Source organism: Erpetoichthys calabaricus, chromosome 2, assembly GCF_900747795.2.
Source record: "Erpetoichthys calabaricus chromosome 2, fErpCal1.3, whole genome shotgun sequence".
Lineage (NCBI taxonomy): Eukaryota > Metazoa > Chordata > Cladistia > Polypteriformes > Polypteridae > Erpetoichthys > Erpetoichthys calabaricus.
Window position 1 is genome coordinate 222,403,977 of NC_041395.2, and position 23,618 is coordinate 222,427,594.

General features: G+C 39.5%; 1 protein-coding gene across 3 annotated transcripts in view; it reads left to right on the plus strand.

Moving 5' to 3' along the window:
• Nucleotides 1-23,618, plus strand: part of unc5b (unc-5 netrin receptor B) — a 318,628-nt gene that overhangs the window by 268,471 nt on the left and 26,539 nt on the right. For all 3 annotated transcript variants that reach the window (XM_028795196.2, XM_028795197.2, XM_028795198.2), the window contains 2 exons: nucleotides 5,403-5,636; nucleotides 11,925-12,074. In XM_028795196.2, the coding sequence (XP_028651029.1) occupies nucleotides 5,403-5,636; nucleotides 11,925-12,074 (384 nt within the window). The remainder of the gene's footprint in view (nucleotides 1-5,402; nucleotides 5,637-11,924; nucleotides 12,075-23,618) is intronic.

Consider the following 23,618-nt stretch of genomic DNA (forward strand, 5'->3'; position numbering starts at 1 on the left):
CAGTATGGTCAATGAAGAATTAGTTAGTAGGCTGTAGGACATGAGCATATCTGTTACTTTTGGATTGCAGATTTGGTGTGGTCAGCTACACAACAAATGTAGTCCATTGGCTAGGAAATTAAAGAGGGAAATTTAAAACAAATTCCTGATCAATCGCATATTAAAACATCCTCTTTTTCGTCATCTTCTTCTTCTTCTTCACTCTTTCCCTAATAAGTATCCCTTTTCATTGTGTGATTTATCATTCACTTCTGCTCACAAGCTTTGTTGTAGCTGAGCATCTCCAAGGCCTTGTTTTGCTTGAGCTCATGCCTCCCTCCTCAATTCCCAAGGTCGCTTAGACTGCATATTTTTAGTTGAGATAAAACTTCGGGATTCTGAACAAAGTGGCCTCCAGAGGGCTTTGTTTGGTGTATGGGCGAAAGGTTTTTTTTATTATCATTTTCTCTGCTATCCAATGACCTTCAATTAAGCAAATGATATAGGCCAGAAGTCAAGTGAGCCATAACGTATTTATGCTTGCCTTCTGTATTTTGTTGCATTTCTGCTAAGCCAACACTACTTTCCACATTTTCACTTTAATATATAATTGTTAAAATTATTTAATTGTACCTGTTCAGTTTTTATTAACTTTAAAATCACGGACATATTTTCAGCATGTTTGACTTTCAGCTTCAAGAGGGTGGCATGGTTAATAGTGCTGCTACCTCAAACCCCAAAGTTGAAATTTCAGTGCAGTCGCTATCAAGTCCAAGTTCAAGCTTATTGTCATGCCTACACCACAGAGGGAGATTCTGTCTTACTTGTCTCTTACAGACAGTGTTATAACAAAAACAAAAGACAATGAACACCACTCCATACATGAAATACAACACCAGATAATATACAGTATACAAGAACCTCACTGCAGATGTGCACTTTCAGTTATATATATGAGTGGCTGCTAAATAACTTATGTCCTGATGATTAACACTGTCCCTGTATCTAGTGGCATGAGCGCTAATGGTCCTGAATTATTTATGGGAATGTAGGAAAGAGAAAAGTGACTGTGTGGGATGGCTCAGGTCTTTAATAACACTGTTTGCCTTTCTAAGGGAGGATGTGTTATATATACACTGTATGTCCTGAACGTTGAGAAGCCACGTATCAGTAACATCCTGTGCCGCCTTCACTTCTTTCTGCATTGCTTTACACTTTCGAGCTGAGCAAGTGCCATACCAGGATGTCATGAAGCCAGTCTGTATGGACTATTAGCATACCAGGAAACATGCAGGATTTTCTCAGATATTTTAAGAATTTAAAAGGCTGGTGTACCTCCTTGGCTATAGCAGAGATATGTTGTGTCCACTTCAGATCATCAGTGATGCTAAGTCCATAGATTGGACTCTTCACAGCATCTCCTCCAAAGCAGATTGCAGTTTGGTTTGCCTTGTTCTTTTTGAGATCTATGGCTTTGTTGACATTAAAAGAGAGATTGTTGTTTGTCACTACTGTGTCAAAGGCAAGCCTTTTTTCTGTAAGCTGTTTTTAGGATTGTTGGTGATCAGATTTAATATGATAGTGTCATCAGCAAATTTAATAATAGACTTGGAGCTGTCTCTAGTTTCACAGTCAGAGGTGAACTAGGAGTACACCAGGAGGCTGAGCACACTGCCCTCTGGAATGCCTGGTTTGAGGATTAGTGTGGAGGCAGTGATGCTGCCCATCTGTACATGCTAGAGTCTGCCATTCAGGAAGTCTAAAATTCAGCAACAAAGGGTGCCAATAAGTTACATGTTAAGGACTTTGGTGATCCATCTTGATGTGTTAAGTGTTACATGCTAAGCTATAGTATATAAACAGGACTCTGGTACAGTAATACTTATTATCAAGATGTACCAGGATGATGTGACGTGCAAGGTTTATGGCCTCCTCTGAGGCAGTAAGCAAGCTGAAGATGTCTAGAGTCTTGGATATATGGTTCCTGCTATAATAATTTCAGTTCATTTTCAGAGAATCAGCCTTAGTGATTAAGGTTCGGCTCTACCAGTGAACTTGAAAGAAATCATATCCCTCAAAATAAAAGAGTAAATAGGCCACCAAAGCAAAGCACTGTACTATTTCCTTGCCCTCTTGATAGACGCTAGTATTCCCAACATTATTGTTTGTGTTCAGTAAGAATGTGGTCCATTTTCATTACTATTTACTGTATGCATTTATAGGACAGTCTTTCACATTAGACTTCAGTATACATACATTATATCGTAGGCAGTGTTTACCCACCTTTGTGGTATCATGGCCCAGTCGCGACCCACCCTTTCCCCCTCTGTGAATCGAGCATGATTGTCAATGAGGGGTTAGGGAGGTCGTCCAGGATCTGCCACAGTCCATCTGCAACGCTTCCACTGTGAATCAAGCACAATCTTCACTCTGGTGGATGGGGTTTAGTGTGGGGTCATCTACGATCCCCCTACGATGCTGCAACTGTAAATCGAGCATGATCGTTGGGGCAGTGAGGATGGATGCATGGTTTCATCTGGGGTTGGCCGCGGCCCACCAGTTGGGAAAAGTTGTCATAGAAGGATCTCCAGCTAGAAAGAGATGGTCAGTGGCAAAGTCAGATGAGGCAAGAGAGTACATGACAGGGATCTACACAACACAATAGCTACTCAACATGCCAAAAAAGAGGATAAAATTGGACAATCTGGGCAGTATGCCTTTGTTGTTTAAATGTGGAACATCCAGATGCTTATGTCTGTTACTATGTACTGTATAAAAACGTAATGGTGATTTGCTTTCACTGCGATAGACTGGTGCCCTGTCTAGGTGTTGTCTCTGCCTTGTGCCTAGGACAGACTCCAGCAGCCCTGCAACCCTGTATTGGATAAGAGAGTGGAGTTGTTTTCACTGAATATTATTTTGTATTTTATTTTAAGAGTACAATATTATGAATAGTAGGATGACATGGTGGAGTAGCAGTTAACGCAGAAGTTTCACAGTTCTAGAGTCATTTGCTCAAATCCTGGCCTAGCCACTCCCTGTTTGGAGTTCGTACATCCTGTCCATGTTTACGTGTTTTTCCCTGGGCACACTGATTTTCCTTTTACAATCTAAAGATGCAGCGGTGACATTGATTGGTGACTTTAATCAATCGTTGGTTAAGAATGCTTACCTATGGGTGAGTGTGCCTTGTAATGAACTGCTAAACCATTCAGAGTTGGTTCCTTTGGTGTTGCTGACTTAACTCCCAATGACATGTAACCTTAAAATCTGACATATGTGTGGAAAATAAATAAATAACAGGAACTGCACACCTGTGCCTCGTAGCTTAGCAACAATGGGTTCAAATCCTTCAGCAGTCCCAGTCAGTGTAGAGGCTGCACATTCTCCCTGTATCCACATGGGGTTCTTCTGCAGATATTCCCAAAGAGGTGCATTTTACTTTCTTCTATTTCTTGACGGTGGCCTGGTATACATGTGATAGACTGGCAGCAAGAACAGAGTTGGCTCTTGGCCTGCACCCTGTTCTTCCTAGATAGGCTTATGTCCTGTGACCTTTGGATTAAGTACATTTAGAGGATGAAGTATATCATTATATTTGTAAATCTCAGTTAGATTAGTTGACAATTCCATATTGGCTTGTGTGGGTGTGTATGTGAACAAGCAGAGTGATGAACTGGCACCCAGTCCAGTACAGGGCTGGTTTTAGCATCATGCCTAGTGCTGCTAGGATAGGTTTCCACCACCCACAACCCTGAATTGGGTTAGGTAGGGCTGACAAGGTTAATATTATGAATGAAAAGCATCCCATATAAAACTGATCTCACTGAATTAAATATAAAACCCAAGTGCAGATCCTTCATACTGAATACCCACTAACATGTTAAAGAGATCCTTTAATAAATTGCAACGATTATTGAGGAGATATTTATTCAGCTTTCACTTAAGTCATTCATATTTTTCCTGTCTTTATAGTGGCACCAATCGTGATTCAGAAAATCAACACTTGGTACCTGAAAATGGACATACTGTATATTGTCCATCTTCCAGTTATTTACAGAATGATCTGCTTCCTTTGAAGTGTCATGGGGAGAAGGAACACATCTCAACAGCATAGGACACAAGGCAGGAGCACTAACCATTGTATCAGCATGCCCACCATCCTTGCACCCATTAACTTTTAATCACTGCTTTTTTGTCCATTCAAGTCTTTTGGACATAAAAGCTGGTTCAGCAACCTCAGGTGCAAGTCAGGAGGTTCAAACAGAGGAATTACTCGCTAATCATCCAAACTGAAGAACATCACTCAGAATGACTGTTACAGAGAGAGGGCACAAAGCATTTTTCTCAAACCGAATAACTCACCCACCTTTTCCTGAACATAATGGCTCTCTGCAGTTTTACAGGTGTTTTTAGCTTCCCTTTACAGATCGGTGATTTTCAGCTACAATTATATTGCTAGTTGGCTCGGTTTTCATGAATGTTTTTATTTAACACTAGAAGGAATCAACCCTTTCTGCTTCTGTAGAGCTGACTGAGCAGCAAAATTACAAATGAACTATGGGAGCCATGTTTAGATCTCTGCTGAATTACCGAGATTTTGGAGCTACAGCAGGAAAATATACTAGAGCTGCCCGCAACAACCAAATTGTTATCCAGTTCCATCTGTTAGTTACGCAAACTGATTAAAGATGTGCATTTTATAATAACATGAGGCTTTACTAGGTTGACATAAAAATGATAATAAAAAAGATAAAGTTTGCTTGTTCTCCTCTAGTCTGTTTTTCAGCATCTTCTCAAATCCCAGAATGTGCACATTATGTTAATTTAAGACTGCATTGTTCCTGTATGAGAGTCTGTATGTATGTGAGCCCTTTGGTAAAGGGGTATCTCATTTAGTTATGTTTGTTTGTATTTGTGCCAATGCACACGATGGACTGGCATGCAGCCGGATCTGTACATAGTGCTGTTGGAATAGCCTGAGGCTCCCTCCAACCTTGAAATGGACTAAACAGATTAAGAAAATGGAAAGGCAGAAAATACTTTGCATGTATATATCATAACAAAATGGATCAATTTCCTAAATCTAGTTTATACAAAGTTGCCATGAGCCAGAGTCTATGCCAGCAGGTCCAAGCACAAATCTGGGACCATCACTTAGATAAGTTGCCAGTTCATTATAGGTCTCACTCAAGCACATTCTAGGGTTAACTTAGAGTTGCCATTAAACCTAACCTACACATATGTGAGATGTAGGAGGGTGCCGGAATATGTGTACAAAAACCACACTGACAGTGACTCTCCACATGATACAGTCATTTATCTCCCAATGCCCCATGAAGGGCCATTTATTTAATCAGGTTAGAATTGGGTAAAAGCTCCTTGAGCTTGATGGTAAAATCTTTTCTTTTTTCCAATGCCAGGAGGTGGTAACTCTGGACGAGGAGACACTCAGCACACCCTGCTACTGCCATCTTGAAGCTCAGTCTTGTCATATCCTCCTGGACCAGCTGGGCACCTACAGTCTAGTTGGGGAGTCTTACTCGAGTGCCGCTCTCAAGCGTCTCCAGCTAGCGATCTTTGCTCCCATAACGTGCTCTTCACTGGAGTACAGCCTCAAGGTTTACTGCATCGAGGACACGCCGGATGCACTGAAGGTGAGTATACAGCTTGGTTCAGCCCTGGTGCAGGCCAGGCCATAGTCACTGTGCATGCTTGTGCAGCCTCCTGAAAGCACATTTCTTATTTTGTGTAACTGCAGTATAAAGGAGACTGGCAGGCTGCCTTCCTTTGCAGGGCATGCGGAGATGACGCGTCCCATGAAGCTGCTAGATATCACACCTCCTGATAAGAAGCTTGGGTAACAGCAGAGCTGAGAGAGTAACATGACTCACTCTGCAATCAATTTCTGTATTTCTAGACAAAATGTAACATTGTCCCCACATATGGGAAGTAAATGCACAGTTCTCTTTTATTTTACCTCAGTCCACCTCGATCTTCTGCTGCTAGCTCATGGGAAATAAAAGTAAACTCCTTTTTCATTTTAAGTGAAGAAGGTCTTGCTTGTAGTGCAACTTACGTGCATCCAAATGATATTTTAAATAAGCCAAGCTAAGTGATATAGCCTACTCAAAGGTGGCACACAATAAAAGCAGTTTTGTGTCTTTTTTATAATTCTAAATTTCTTCTTCTTCTTCTTCTTTCGGCTGCTCCCGTTAGGGGTTGCCACAGCAGATCATCTTCTTCCATATCTTCCTGTCCTCTGCATCTTGCTCTGTTACACCCACCACCTGCATGTAATCTCTCACCACATCCATAAACCTTCTCTTAGGCCTTCCCTTTTCCTCTTCCCTGGCAGCTCTATCCTTAGCATCCTTCTCCCAATATACCCAACATCTCTCCTCTGCACACGTCCAAACCAACACAATCTCGCCTCTCTGACTTTGTCTCCCAACCGTCCAACTTGAGCTGACCCTCTAATGTACTCATTTCTAATCTTATCCATCCTCGTCACACCCAATGCAAATCTTAGCATCTTTAACTCTGCTACCTCCAGCTCTGTCTCCTGCTTTCTGGTCAGTGCCACCGTCTCTAATCCATATAACATAGCTGGTCTCACTACCGACCTGTAGACCTTCCCTTTCACTCCTGCTGATACCCATCTGTCACAAATTACTCCTGACACTCTTCTCCACCCATTCCACCCTGCCTGCACTCTCTTTTTCACCTCTCTTCCACAATCCCCATTACTCTGTACTGTTGATCCCAAGTATTTAAACTCATCCACCTTCGCCAACGCTACTCCCTGCATCCTCACCATTCCACTGACCTCCCTCTCATTTATACATATGTATTCTGTCTTGTTCCTACTGACCTTCATTCCTCCCCTCTTTAGAGCATATCTCCACCTCTCCAGGGTCTCCTCAACCTGTTCCCTATTATCGCTACAGATCACAATGTCATCAGCAAACATCATAGTCCACGGGGACTCCTGTCTAATATCGTCTGTTAGCCTGTCCATCACCATTGCAAATAAAAAAGAGCTCAGAGCTGATCCCTGAATTTATAATGCTAAATTTAGAAGACAAAATTTACTATAGCAAGAGGAGAAAGGTGTCACAGTCATTGATATTGCTGCCCCATGCATCCAGATTTGAAATCCATGCCCTTGACTGTGTGGAGTTTGCATGTTCTTTCTTGTTCCATGTGTTTTTTCCTGTATACTCAGGCTATCCTCCCACACCGCTAGAGATATTCATGTTGCGTTCAGTGAAGTATTCTGAATTATCCCTTACTGAGTGTTGATGGGTCAGACCTGCAATGGTCTCACACCCTGTCACTCCTAATGCTCCCAAGATAATGAAAAAAAAAGAAAACTATCATATTACTTATTATGAAATTTAAACATAAGGAAATTAAAACTTCTAGATTTTTAATTACTTGTATCCTGTTTCGTCTAAGTAGGCAGCATCTGCACCAGTTGTGCCAGTACGCTTCTAAATTTCTCAAGACATGTCCCTCACTGCACCTTTCACTTGCTGTTGCTTGGCAACATCAATTATTTGGAGAACACTTGGGATTTTTTGAGCTTCTGAGCTTTATACTCATAACCTCTTATCAAGGCTTGATTATTAAGGCTGTCAAGTTTCTGATTAGTTTCTCAGCTTCCTCTTTTGTTGATCCCACCTTTACTTAGTTCAGACCAGCTGACTTTGTAACTTAAGTCCATGCATTGATTGAAATTACCACATTGTCTCTGGCTGTTGACCTTAATTAAAGTACATCTACCCTCATATCCCCACACTAGCTGCTTTCTTGCCAATCTCATATATTTGGTCTCTATTGGCTGAGCAAGCTGCTAGTGCAGAGTTAACTGTGGGTACATATAAGAAATGTTTGTAAGGGATGCGGTATGTTTCATATGACAAAATGAGAAGATCACTACCTCTTGTGATCTATGTGTACTGTCCCCTGTGGCTGTTTGGGGCAGAGTAGCAACTCAGGACTTACATCAGCTTCAAATTCTCTGGTGTTGTACTTGGGTTGTTTCTTTTTTCTTGGAAGTAACTTGCAGAATGACTTTGCCCTGTATTGTGATTTTACCTAATTCATTTCTTATTACTTATTATCCCAAATTGATACGGACCTTTAGATTTTTCTTCAAGCAGCATGGTGGCACATTAGTTATCACTACTACCCCACTGCTTCAGAAACCCTGCTGCAATTACCAGCCTGGTAACTGTCTGTATGGAGCTTGCACATTATCCTCTCAGTTACAATGAGTTTCTTTAAAATTCAATGACAACCCCAAAAGTGTTGTGATTGTGGGAGAATTCATGTACATGCAGTGATTCCAACCATGTATCTGCTGCCAGAACCCTTCACATCTGAGCATTGGTACAAGCATGTCTAGAACATCTATGGACAGTTTCATCTTCACCTGTAAGAGATTGTTTTGAAGCATTTTAATAACATTTGTGCGCATGTTATTTCACATTTCTTTCTGCACCCAGTCTACAGATTTGACCGTTTCCTACATTTCCATCATGGCTGACAAATTTCACCTCACATCTCTATGGTTCAGGTTTCCACTGTCAGTATGAAATTACTTCTCCTTAGAGTTAAGTGGGCTTTTCTTATACATCATACATATGTATATTATTTTAATTGGTAAAAATGACTTGGCCTGTTAAGTATGAATGTGGCCTGTGAAGAATTTGTAAACCCCTCAAGGTTGCTTCCCTATACTTGTATAAGAATAAGTCTCCTTGAACAATGCATGAATAAAATGTTTGTCATTAAACCGGTTAGTTTCAAGTTTCTGATTATTTAACCTGTTGCTTTTTCATGACTTTTAAACTTAAAGTATTAAGATAAGTTACAATCAGATTTGCAAAATGCTGTATGTGGTAGTCCTGTCCTAGTAAAATTAAAATCAATTTGGTGGCCATGAAAAAACCACCGTCCTGAGGACATAATCACACAAGCAAGTAATGGATGAGCTTGTAGTGATAGGATCAGCATTATCATTTAATGAATGAAGAAATGTACCTATCCTGAATATAAGATCTGACCAGAGTATGTTACAAGCTAGAACAGTTTTATTGTTGGATAAGAAGAGAAGAACTGTGCACCATGATACATGTGGACAATGAATGGCCTTCCAGTTACTTTACATCACTGTCCATCCCACTTATTCCAGGCCAGAGACTATCCAAGCTGCATTGGGCACAAATCAGCAATCACCCTTGAACAGGGAACCAGTCGATAGTAGAACATAGACACACACACACAAAGCCGTATGGATAATTTAGTGCCACCACTCAGCCTAATTCATGCGTCTTAGAGCAGAAAATCAAATGTAAATCCACACCGACACAGGAGGACTGTGCAGACGCCACACAGTGACAAGCAAGGATTCAAGCCCAGAACTGTGTAGTTATGAAACAGGCGTACAAACCTACACAACCATAATTCCCCACTTTATATTTTTAATAGAATACATTTCCAGATGCACTTACCTTTAAAAAATCATTTGGGGCAAGTTATTCAACTCTCTCTATTAAAGAGAGAGAAAAAAATCAGTGGTTCCTGAAGAATCCAATGATATTTTGCTAAATGAAACACCTCATATTTTTCATCTATAATTTGGCAACCCTATGAGTGCCAGAGAGGCAGCTGCTTAATTAAAGCTTAAATTGCCACCCGCCAACTGGCACAAAAAGAAAATACCACACTTTGAACGTTTTGCTTTTTTTCTTTCTTTTCATAAGTACATGGTTCAAATGTTCCTCCAGTTTAGATTTCACAAAAAAAAAATTAACTGATGGAATTAAAAAAAAACAAAAAAAAAAAACAGTAAAGTTCGTAATTAATGATGCGGCTTCCCACAAAGAGCATACTTCACAGTCGCTTATCACGAAGAGACAAGCCTGCTCTCTTTTCAAAGTGGGCCTCCTTTATTTACTTACTTTTAAAGTAAATCAATAAACCTGCGCTCTGTTTAGAAAGGTTTTATTTTTTAGCCTGTGGATCATTTGCAAAGTCTAGCCATTTCATCTAGACCATGAAATATGGCTCACAACCACCCACTGTGTCAGATATTATTCCTTACATAATGACCTGATTAGATTATAAATCTGCCAATTAAGATGCTTAGCTCTTCTAGTTCTTTTTCGTAAAGTAACCATAAAGTGAAAATTGAAGCAACAATTAACCATTAACACTAGAGGCTGATGGCTTTACATTTTGATGACCATACATTTTGTGTCAGTCATCCTCTTATACCAATCTTCTTGTCTCAGTCAGTCAGTAAATTTATTCAGAAGCACCACACCAAGCGGAGCTGCCTCAAGGCGCTCGACTTAGTAAATGAATTACAAGAGTGCAATTATAACAGCAGCATACAGCATAAGTGAAAATTAATAAAGCACTGATACGAAAACATAATAAAAAATGGTGTTTGGTGCATTATGGAATAATGAAATGCCCTCTTCAGATAAATTACTCGATCATTCCATATTGCACTGTATGTCTCCATTGCTCCTGACACGCAACACAGAGTTTCTGTCAATTTAAAGGCTCCTCCAGACGTGAAGGAGTTGATTGTTACTTTATTAACTTCAGGCAAGTCGGGAGATAATCTAATTGTCGAACCAGATATTTTTGTAGGTTACAAGCTTTTGAGAAGCGGCAATCCAAGATATAAAATTGAAAAGGTGGCTTAGAGGGTTTATTAATGGGCGACGCTGGGGTTACAAACAGTACACTCAGTATAAGGTTAAAATAAATATAATGGGGCATATCAAGGCTAAGTATAAAAAAATGAATTTCACTTGCCATTTAGCTCATGTGTTCAGATGACTAGATCACATTCATAATGTAGTGATTAAATTAAAAAAAGTGTCATCTCATGCATCATGGTCCATATCTCTGAGAGCGTTGGATGTGTTCTGTATTACTGAATCTCACAGTGTGGGGAGAGGGAGCTTTGAAACTTGAAGACAGGCAGGAGGGGGGCTGCCTGCACCCTAATTGTCAACCGCACACATTAATTGTACTCAAAAGAGGAGCCGAAAGACATTAAGACATGGCCCCTTACATTGTACAGAGGGCTCCCTCGATGTGAAAAATAACTAATGGCAATTGCAAGGGTGAAACCTGAAATCAAAAACGAAGGGCATGGCTTTGAAAAGAGCTTCAAAAGCATAGCCCTTTGTTACAATTTTGTTTGATTTAAGCCCATATTCTATCATTTTCTTTTCAACAATCCCCTTTTAAATTGCGACATATTTTCTAGTCTGCAGGATGCCTATTAAACCTTGAGGATTCTATTTGTGAGTATGCAAAATTATTCCATATTCCAGAATGCTTATTGCCAATGATACATCACTGATAAAAAAAATATATATAATTTTATATACATGAACTAGACAGTGCTGTAGCTTTGAAAACATGTTAGTTTCAGAAAGCTAAAATTAGTCAATTAAAAGTTACACCTGAACCAGCAGTTTTGATCTCTAGAACTGACATGATGGAGCTGTCAGGATGAAGCATCGTACAGGAATTTGAAACTTGAGAAATTAATTGCCTGCCATGTTTTGTCTTGAAGTACATTCTCCAATGAGAAGATTGCCTCTTTAGGGCCAGAATTGAACTGTATATACGGAATTTGTAAATAAGTATAGACTGTGATTCATTAGCTTGGGAGGTGTACACTATCACCGAGGTGGGACTTGGAGTGAATTCATGTCCTGCATGCTTTATGTGGTCTGATCTCAGCAGTTTCATGGGACTCAAATACAGCTGCTAGAGTCAGTGGGTTTGTTATTTGTCCTATTTTATGCATTATATCATGTCCCTTCTGTTGGCTTCGATTTACAGTAAATCAATTAGAAGGACCTAGAGAGTTGTTGGGAATGAAATGCTTCTGTCTTCATTTTCAGGAAATCCTTGAGGTAGAGAAGACCCTTGGTGGCTACCTGCTTGAAGAGCCGAAGCCTCTGTTTTTTAAGGACAGTTACCATAACCTACGGCTCTCCATTCATGATATCCCACACTCCTTGTGGAGGAGTAAATTACTTGCCAAGTATCAGGTAAGAAAGCTGAGCATTGAACAAAGATAGAGCCATTGTTTGTTTATTCCCTGACTCAGCAAATCTACACATGTGTGAAGTAGGCTATTATGATGGCTAACTGAAAGGTTTGATGAATTGTCACTGGTACATTTTTATATTCAGTTCCCATATATCAACTGCCCCAACCATACATTTGGCCTGAACTAGGAGTTTATTGATAAATTGCTGGGCTAAAGTAGTATAGAAACAAAAGCATGACTATTGTGGGAAACTTAACCCCTAAACTTCCCAGCACAAGAAGTCAAAATGGTACAATTCACAGAAATGTCCTGGCTTAAGTAAAAGGTCAAAATGAAAAAAAAAGTCACAATAGCCTTACTTAAGATATGGTGACATTACTGACAGTTGTAGATAACAAGGACGACGATAAAGAGCTGGAGCACCATAGTGATCCCTGTCTAACTGAAAATAAGCCACAAAAGAACTAATGCAGCAAAATTAAGTCGGTGCATCTTTTCAGATGGCAGTGGAACTGGTTTTCAGGCTGGAGAACGTTAAGTGGTGGGTTGAGGAGGTTGGGAGACAGAAGTGACGTCAGTGGTGATTCGAGTGTCAATCACTGCTTCTGCAGATGGAGAAAGAGAAAAAGCATTTGGTGACAGCACCAAGCTCTGGCTTGAAGTGTAATTACATCTAGAATAGCCCTGAAGTTGTCTTCAATGCACACATGTTTAACACTGTAATATGATCATAAAGGAATCAAGAGATAAATTGTATATATCTGAAAATACCTTTGTTGTGGAAGTTTGTTTTCTTTCAGGTTTAACCAGAAATTGGTTGAATGGAGAAATAGGGAAGGTTTTCTTTATCTGAGGAGAGGAAGAAATAGTAGACGTTTTCTTAAAAGTTTTTACTCAACATAAAAATGCACTCTCTGTTTCACAGTTGTTTCTTTATTAGTTGGTGAAAGTGTTTTCGAGCAGCATTGTGTTTAGGTGGTAGTGAAGAAGCAGTTAATCAGATGGTAATTGACACTTTTTAGATATAACTGAATGTTTTTCAATTTATGGGAACAGAATGAAGCTGCTATATTATACATATTGAAATCCTGGGTTAGGGTTAGGGTTAGGGTTAGGGCTTTTCTGTTTTTTAGTTTCTCAATAATTGTTATGTTTATGTCTTGAGTGTGGCTTTGTGATTCAACTGCTTTGTGAAAATAATGTATTTCTTCCATAAAATGTTATTAATAGTAATAGCTAATTTTGTTTTAGACAAAAACAAAAATAATAGTGACATCAGGAATTACACAGTTTTCTTCAAGTTCCATTATGTTGTACTGTTACTGTATATGATAACAATATTGACCTGAGAAAAGAACAGATCATCCTGAAGTATGAACAGAAAAATGCCAATTAATTCTTGCAATGGCTGTTGGTGGCATGTGTGAAAAATACAAGTCATGCACTCTTAGTGCAAATATTGTTTGGTGATTTGAAAGGACGCAAGGATGCTTTATTAGTAATAAAAGAACAGAAATTGTATGTTATATTTGAAACATTTTCCTATTTTATTATTAGTGGAAAATGTTATCAAAGAATGTTACTGACCGTTTTAAAGGTTGTTCTGGAAAAGATCTCCACCAGCACTGATGCAAAAATCCAATTACCATCCCATGTTCATGAAAACCAACCTCACCCTTGCTGTTGTTTTAATCATATATTGACTTATGAAGACTTCTTTTCATACAAGTCGCAATGTCAGCGATGCACTCTGTGCTGTGGATGAAAGATATTCTTTGTTTCAGTGCATTGCTCAGTAGTACTCTACTTTTTCACTGTTTGCTGTCTTATACATTTACAGGAGCACTCATAATGCAATATTGCTCCATGAATTCCTATGTGTCAGTTTGAAGGAGCCTGGATAAACATACAACACCATATTTGAAATATGAGTATATGAGTATATGGATTTGGACTTTATTCAGTTGTGCCAGTCATGCTTCCTTAAGATATATATATCAAAGTATATAAAAAACATAAACTGGAGGTTTAAATTTAAAGTTTAGATTAGCAAAAACTGAAAAAAGTAATTTTCAGAATATTACAAATAGGCCTTCTTCAGAGAATAACTAATAGGTTACAACCTACAGATGTTCTGCAGCAATTAAAGTAACTTAAGCCTTGTAAGTTGGAGCAAACAGTTTGCATAGGTGTCCCAACTTCTGCTGATTACTTTAAAACCCTCTGTCTTAAAGCAGAGTTGAAACAGACTGTGCTATTACACCCTCTAAAGTACTACTTGAACAATATTCCCGTGATAATGGCAAGAAAACAGCAATTAGCAAATGAATTGAGACAGAGCATTATTTCCCTTAAAAATGTAGGCCTTTCATTTAGAAAATGACAAAAAAAAAATCACAGTGTGAGTGAGTACGGTGTCCTACACAATCCAAAAGTAGTTGGAAACTAGAAGAAACTCTGATAGGAAGAAACAGGCAGACCCAAAGTCACAACCCAATCAGAAGATAAGTTTGCATGAAGGGATGGTTCCTCGGTGTGTGACACCAACTGTCAAACATGGAGGAAGAAGTGCAATGGTTTATGGTTCTTTTGCCAGAGCCAGAGTTGGTGACTTGTACACCGTGACTAGCATTTTGAATCAAAAAGGGTTACCAGAGTTTGGCTGTTATAGCCGCAGAAACTGGCTAATTGGAACCAAAAAAAATTCAATAAAGGTTTGTACACTTAATGATTCATTGACTTATTTTTTCATTTGCCATTGTTTATTTGTTCTATGCCAGTGTAATATTGTCCAAGCAGTACTGTTCCAACTCTGTGTTAAGACAGATGGAGGGCGTCTAAGTAATCAACAGAAGTTGGGACACCTGTTCAAACTGCTTCAACTTATAAGGTTTAACTTACTTTAATTGCTGCAGAACATCTGTAAGTTGCAGTGGTGTGGGGGGGGGGGGGTAAGGGGTGACATCTGTCCCCAGGCGCAGCATCCAGGGGGTGCCAAATTGATGTTACAAACAGGCAAACAGGAGGGGGCACGAAATCTTCAGTTGTCCTCAGGCGCTGAAAACCCTAGCTACGCCACTGGTAGGTTGTAACCTATCAGCTGTTCCCTGAAGAAGGCTCATTTCCTTGTTTTCAGTTTTTTCTAACCTAAACTTTTAATGCAAACCTCTGGCAGTTTACTGCTTACCTTTTCACCATTTTAGGTCACTCATTGCATTTCAACTGATTAAATTTGAAAAAAAAAAAATGGAAGAACTGTGGTGTTCTAAAACTTTTGCAGTTAATATATATGTTTGGGCTTTACCAATTTTAGAATTTTATTACTAAAGCATGAGGTTGCTCCATTTTTATCTCTATCCATGTTCTTATGTCAGTTAGTGCACAGAGTTTGAATATTTCTAGAATAACAAAATAGATTATTTTTTTGTTTGAGTAAAGGAAGGAATATAGTTTTATGTGACTTTTTTGTCAAGAAATTAATTGTCTGAGGTCCCAAGAACATTAATTTATCAGTAACACTTATGTAACAGTCTTCACTAGTAACACCTGAGATGAACTTCCATTATATTCTAGACTTAAAATTAAGCACAAGGGACAGTTTTAGCAGCTTGTGGTACCATTTAAAGTGAAGCCAAGACAACAGACAGTTAACACAGAAAAAAATGTGGTTAAATTAGAAACTCTATAAAAGCAATGGCTGAGCAACAAAGTAAATCCAAATGTACAGTGAGGTAGGTAGGAGAAAATCCAGGTATTGGGAACATTACAGATTTTTAGGAGGCCTAGAAAGAAAACAGAGAAACTAGTAAACACCAAATTAACATAGTGAATGACTCTCAGGTTAAGTATGTGCCCAAGCTGGCACAAAGAAACACCAGATTGTGGCAGAGGAAAGAGGACGTGACCATGGACACTAACAGCTACTTGGTCTAACACTACAACATACCCCAAGTATTCACTTTGGTCAACTGTAGTAGTGGTTGCCTGCTAGGTGCATAGAATCCACTTGTATATCACACACATTTTTGCTGGTAAATTTTATAAAGTCAAAGTCACTTCTGATTGGTGACTAAATTTAGTGAATAGACTCATTTATGCAGTTTCCATATGCTTTTCCTGGTCAGGGTTCTAGTAAGCTGCATTGACCATGCCATCTTATCCTCAGCAGTTCCTGAAATTAAAACGTTAGGAACTCCTAGGCTAGCTGATAAATAGTGACTGCTGAGTTTGCCTGGTAGACCTTCCATGAAAGATACCTGCAAAGTATTTCCCTAAACCATATTAACGGGGTTCTCTCGATTCAGTGAAGTAACAGTTGCACTCTTAATCTTCCAGTACTTAAGAGTAGAACAGTTGATTGTTGATCTCTTTGCTCCTTCGCCATATTTACCATATTATCCCCTTCCCCAAACCATATCAACTGGTTTCTCTTGATTCGGAGAAGTAACAGTGGTACTTTTGATCTTCCTGTATACAAGAGTAGAACAGCTGATTGTTGAACTCTTCACTTTTTCACAGAGAGCATATCTGGGAAATCTGAGCAGGAATCTTTTGCCCACATATACAGTGTGGAGGTTCAGCCCTTTTACACAGACAGACAGATCACAGAAGTCCAAAAACACACACATTTAACATTCTTTTTGGCTTTACAGCACCACACAATGTACTAATCGGCTATAAATAGCTCACAGTCCCTTCTTCTTTCTTTCCTTTTCTTTATTCTTCTGCCTCCTCTACTCCTCTCCTCGCAAGTTCTGTCCTCTGCTTACCGACTCTGGCTCTCCGAATGGAGTGAGGCAACCCTTTTCTATAATGTCCCGGATGTGCTCCAGGTGCTTCGTGATGATCTCCCGGCAGCACTTCCTGGTGTGGCGGAAGTGCTGCATGGGTACTTGGTTCCTGTTCTGGCAGCACTTTCTGGTGCCCCCTGGCGGTGGCCACAGGCCCCAACATGGTTGAGCTTCTAAGCTCCAATCCCGTGGCCCCGATGCAAACCAGGATGGCTGCCCTCTCGTGTCCTGGGGGAGGTATTGTCCCTATCCCGGTCCTTCCGCCTTCCAGGTGTCACAACAGGCCCACATATACAGGCCTTTTGCCCACATGTAGAGGGCCACATGTTCTTTATGTCAGAAGACAGTATTAAATAATAGTAGCCAAAGTACTCGGTTTTGCCTGGGTATGCATAAACGGGAGGAAAAGCTGTTTGAAATTTCATATGGTTAAACATAACTCAAGACACTTAGACAAAAGCTGTAATCCTGCAAGACTATGAAATTGTTACGCAAAATAATTGAAAATGATATGCTGTTCATACCTGTGATCTTAGATGAGAATCTCCTTAGGCCACTAAAAAACTTTCTGCATGCTGATCATGATATACTTGCCGCAGCACACTCATGTTGCCTTGAGTTGCCCCCTTCCATTATAACCCCTCTTCTGAATATGACATATAGCACAGATCATTACATTTGGCCAACAGCAAGACACATACAAAATTTAGTGAAAATCACTTTAGCCGTTTTGTATGATCGGCAAATAAAGAAACAGAAATCCAAACTTCTTAGTTTTATTTGTATAGTTATTTTTTATAAATTGAATAAAATCTACAGAGTGTAGTACTAGCATATATGCCACATATATATAATAAGCCATGTGAGTGTTCTGCCACAAACAGTGTAATCTTCATTTTCATAATAATGCCACACACAATGCAAAAGTTACAAAAAAAACACTGAGAATTGTAAGGTTACCTTGTCAAAGGAGATCTCTTCTTGAACCTTCACTGCTGTCTCCAGTTGTCCTCCAGGATCTCAAAAATGAACTTAAGAACCCAGACCAGTCCTGTCACTTCCTTCACTATTATTAAAAGATTAGATGATATTGGCCAATACTGTATTTGAAACTCTTTGTTCACACATCTTTGTTCACACATATTTTGGCCAATATTGTCCAAATACACAGGAAGTAGATCTGCTCACTTATTACTGCCCTGCTTGTCTCTGAGCTCCTGCAGCCAGTGGCAATCAGCTATTTGGGTTTCACCAAATCCCATATTTTCACATCTGCTTCATTCTTTATATGCTTTGGCTGTTGCAAAACTGCACTAATCAAAGTGAAATATATGGGCAGGAAAAACCTGACTTCTAGTGTGATTTTATGGTAGGTTTGTTGGCCTCAGTAGTTTTGTGGATGATATGTTGCTCCACAAAGATGAATGGCCAGCTAAATAGAAGATGTGGATGCCGCATTTTCCAGCTTCATATGTCACCGCTCTATAATGATGCATTAAAACTGCTGCTTGTTAGGAGTGGAACAGCATACTTCATCCAAGCCTTTGAGCTATAAAGCATGGTAAAATGGAAGCTTCAAAACGTGGGTCACTGCCAAAAATACCCCTGCCAGCTGAAATAACTTAAATCTCTACCGCCAGAACGGGGAAATACACAATACATTCAGAATTAAATGTTCTTATTTGGTAGCAGATTTCAAAAACAGCAATGGATGGATTTTCTTTATATTTTCCCTTCAAGGTAAATCTTACAATACATAAGCTTAGTACCTGCTGCAGTTTTCTGAAGAATTAAATATTGAAATGCACTGCTGGGTGACTGCTTACAATTCTGAACAGAAAACCAAGCCACACATGCTGAGCAGAAAGGAGAGGGTTGAGAGTGCTGGGCCAGAACCAGGCATCTCACAGAATAAACTGATAAAATATGAAACAGTACAATTCAGAGCCCTGCTGTGATCAGAACTCTGCCACAACAGTAGTAATTTATCAAGAGGTCTTCTGATCTGATTAAATGTAAAAAAAAAAAAAACAACAGCACAACATTGTACTTCATTTAGAATGTTCAAAGCAGTGTGTGGAGCTGGGGTGGTGGGTTTGTTCTATTTGGGGTGCTTACAGGTGTATCTCTTATTCATAAAGTAGTAAAACTGAGGAAAAATTAAACGTGTTTATAAAAAAAAGGAGGAATTAGCTGGACAATATCAACCTTAAAGGCTCATGGGTGATGAATGAAAGGCAGGGGTGAAGGCTTAACCTTTTGACATTGACTAATTAACTCTTACGCCATTGATGCAGTCCGTCTCCCTCAAAGTGCACAGATCCACTTACCACATACATTATTCTGCAGTATAACCTGAAGCACCCTTTCATTCACATGTTGCCTCTCTATCCACTTGACGTTTGACTCCTTTTTGACTTCTGACTTACATGTTCCTAAACTAATTTTTCACTTTCCCTGACTCCATGGCCATATTACAAGCCCATCACCTGTAGAAAGTTCATTTTTGTTACACAGACACTTATCCCAATAGAGTGCAACTATCAAATTCACATTTGTTCACAGTTAGCACACCCCTGGCCTGCACCGATCCAGTTATGGTCACAATATGATCAAGTATGATCACTTGTAATAGTAGTAGTAGCACTGGCATGTATGGAATAAAGTTAAATTCTTTTTTGCATGTCTGACCAACAAACAACACATATAGGTTTGTAGGGTCATCAGCTAAGACAGGTTCAAATATAAGTAATCAACTATTTTTTCTCATTTTTGGATATGTATGAATTAATTATATATGTTTAATGAAAATTTGAATGCAAAGTAAAAAACTAAAACCTCAGCTTTAACGTTTGCAGTGGATCATCTATTGGAATGTATTTTGTTATTCGTGTAGTAATAAAGTTCATTGCTTTTGTCATTCCAACAGATGGCGCATCACAAACATTTGTAGTAATAAAATGCACGACTACAAATGTGTGTGGTGTGCCATCTGTTGGAATGGAAAATGAAACCTGTTATGTGCCATGTGGTTTTGGGATTCGTAAAAACAGTGTTAATGTTTGTGATGTACCATCTGTAGGAATGACAAAGACATAGCAACACACAGACACTTATCCTGGTGGATTATTGCCATATGTATTGAGTATAATGAAACTCTTACTTACTGTACATGTGCTAATCACCATGCAGCATGTCGCCACACTCCAGTTCTATTATTAGTGAGTATAACTGCCTTTCTTCTGACTTCCTTATTTGAAATAGGTTCTGCAAACTGTGATCATCTGACAATATCGGAAGTCAAGGTGACATAGCTATGGGTGTAAGACATTTGGCAGGACCAGGCTTTAGAGCAGTAATGCTACTCTTCTCATGTATTTGACAGGACGATACTGTAGGATGATAATGGTGTATAGTCACCATCTCAGTGCACAACAGTTCTTTCAGCTTCCTTCAGTCCTGATACTTGGTTCATAGTTTACTTATTAAAACATGTGGACTCTATTGACACACAACAAGCTATCTTAATACCAAGCTTAGGTTGCAGTGGAAAGAGTGCCATATTATAAAATCACAAGCCATAGATGCTCAAATAGCAGCTGTAATGTGTATTCTGTGATTTATGAAGTAAAGTAGGCAAATGTTTTGAGGCTTGTACTTGAGGTTTATCCCACCCTAAATAGATACACAGTCAATTCCTCCACAAAAACTGAAGATGAATCCAAAAAAAGCACACCAAAACCCCAGTGAGCAGGGTTAAGGGAATGATGTCTTGTCGTGAGGGAATTATTTGATGCTCTTATGATAGGAAACCACATTATTGGCCTCTCAGGAACATGAAGACTAATAGCCAAAGAAACTCACATTGGAACCATAGAATGGTGTAGGTTTAAATCTTCATTTACTGTATGTTCACTATGCATCATATGGCTAGTCACTTGACCTTACTTTAAGATTGTGTATTTTGGGAGGTTGTGATGCATCATTTGGTGATGCTTTGTTTCATCATTCTTACCTAATGGCTTAAGGAGACTGGATTCAGATACCTACCCACTCAATGTCCAGGTAGAGTTTACTCATTCTTTAGGGTCAGTGCAGTTCTTCTTTATATAACACTGCAACAACTTCAACAAAAGGAGGCATTCGGCCCAACAAAGCTCATCAAGCCTACTCACCTATTTTGGTTTCCTTTCACCTCCTAAACACATGTATGTTTGCTTGGTGGCCAGTGAGGTCTAGTGGCATTGTCCTCGAAATCCCCAAAACCACGTGCTTAGTTGCCACCTCAGACTCTTTCTATTACCAATGAGCAAGTCCGTGAACTCGCCTGTTGTGCAACCTAAATAGAAGTAAATGGTATTATGCTGTATCTTAGTAGTTGTTCTGTATAAAAGGTCACGTTTGTTTATTGAGTTTGCCCTGACCAGTGTAGATTCTTGGCTTGGGTACACTGGTAGACTAGAGCACCCTACAACCCTTTAGTTGCTATGCAGGTTCAGACGTATGGATGGACAGGGGAGCCATTGGCTTGTTTATAACCTTGTTAAAACAAAATAGTAAAAAATATGATTAAACATTTGGATATTACAGAGATATATTGACCTCAAGAAACAACTGGTCAGACCCCAGCTTTCACTCACTGACCCTAGCAGCCCATTTCCGCACTTCCAAATGCGACTGATCCACAGTGGCCAGCTACGTTAACGACCGACTGTGGTCACCACACATCGTTTTGTGGCACAATGACGCTACTTTATACAGTGCTGCCATACTCTGAAAATAGAGACAATGAAAAAAAAATGTTTTCAGAGGTAAGGCAGTAAACCTTTAAACAACTTGTCTGCTTGGTAATTAAACCAAAAAAGCTGATGTACTTCCAGCTTTTGTCAATGCTGCTGTAGAAATGCAGAACTCTTGTTCTGCATTTGGTATTTTATTTCTTTTCCCACTTAAAGAAAATGTCAGTACGAACTAATGGGGGAGTTTTTTCTTTTTCTTCATCAATCATCTTTTTATAAAACATTTAGACTAACAGAGAGCTTTGCACCTTCAGTTCAGTGACAAACTGCTTCCTGACTGGCACTGATTTAATTAGGCCCTGAGCACAAGATTCTCATAGACAATTGTTCTGCTGTTTTATTTGAAGATTTTTTTTTTCTTAAAATAAAAATTGTTATTCAAAGCATGTGCCATCTAATATTAGAAAAAAAATCAATGAATGAAGGTTAAATTCACAAAAGCTTGCTAATTTGATCTCGTTTCATTTAATTTTGCAGTTGTTAGATTTAAGCATTCTAGGAGGACTTCAGCAGCAGCCGTCCCTGGCCGCCCCAGGTCTGTTTGTTCAACTGCGTTTTTATTCTCTGGGAAGCATGGAATTAAAAACAAAGCCACCCCAACCTGTAAAAATGTTTACTTTTCATGCTTGATTGTGTGAGATTGAAATGCTGTCTGCTCTAAGGGAAGATGTTAACAGGGTATCACTTCACTTCCCGGGTCTGCTGCTTGAATTATTATGGTGTTGCGAATTCAGCAGCTCATTAAACATTAATTAAAGACTGCAATTGTGTAACTCAAATTGCACATTTAAACATGCAAGGAGGCTTTAGGTTCTGCACAGGTGGGTCTCCATATTTAGACAGAACTATAATTTTAGGTTTCAGGTTGTGCAGCATTTATCTCTCTTTATTTTATGTACCCCTTTTTAGCATTAGAGGTTTTCTGGATGCAAAAATCCATCCTGGCTTCAAGCCCAAAGCAAGCAGTAGCACTGCTCTATCACAGGACCAGCAGGCACATCCAGAAATCCCTGGTTCTGTAGGGGTGGCACAGTGGTTAGTACTGCTAGCTTACAACATCAGGAGGCTGAGTTCATCTCAACCAAGACAGTGTTTGCATGAAGCTGGCACATCCGATCTTTCACATTTCAAAAACCTTCAAGTTAGGTTGACTGGCGCCTCTAAATGTGTTTGATGTAAATGAGTGTGTCTAACAGTGGACCAGCATCTCATTAACTTCAATATAGTTTGTGTTATGGACTTTTGGGATGCTCCAAACCCAAAACACCCAGGATGCCAAAATGCCAATAAACCTACGCTTATAGTATCGGTTCATAAACTGTGGGTTGTGGACCATATTTTTCTGGAGATTCAAAATAATATATTATGGGAAAGGGTCACGCTCAGGTTATGGAGTGTCTTGCGATGGGTCATCACAAGCAGTTTAGGCAAACGCCATTGATTTGCTACTATCAGCGGTGATTCTCCCAGGGGCACCCCACCCCAGCCCCAGATGACATTTGGTAGCAATTCTTGGGTCACAAAAATGTCAAAATTGGATGGTGTAAAGTTAAAAGTGAGGGAGGGATGAACAAAGGAACTAAAACACAATGCAGTTAAAGAAAAACAATAACTTTTATTGGTGTGGGACTTTGGCTAACTGTTGGCATGGCTGCCCACTTACCCAGTCAAACTTTGCACCATGCAATTCCAATGTAACTTCTCTCCCTGTCTCTTTCAGTTCCAGCCTGTCTTCATTCCTCTAGCTGAGCCTTTGCCAAAGACTCACCTGCCAACTAAAAGGTCAACTAAATTCAGCAACTAGGGGGACTTCAGTAATGGCCACATCTGAAGTAACACCAGAAGCCCTGTCCTGGGTGATATACTGTATGCTATAGAGATCTCCTAGGCTAATATGTGTGGAGTTCCTTCTGGTGGCCCCAGATGTTCTTGTAGTTCAATGCCCCAGGTGAG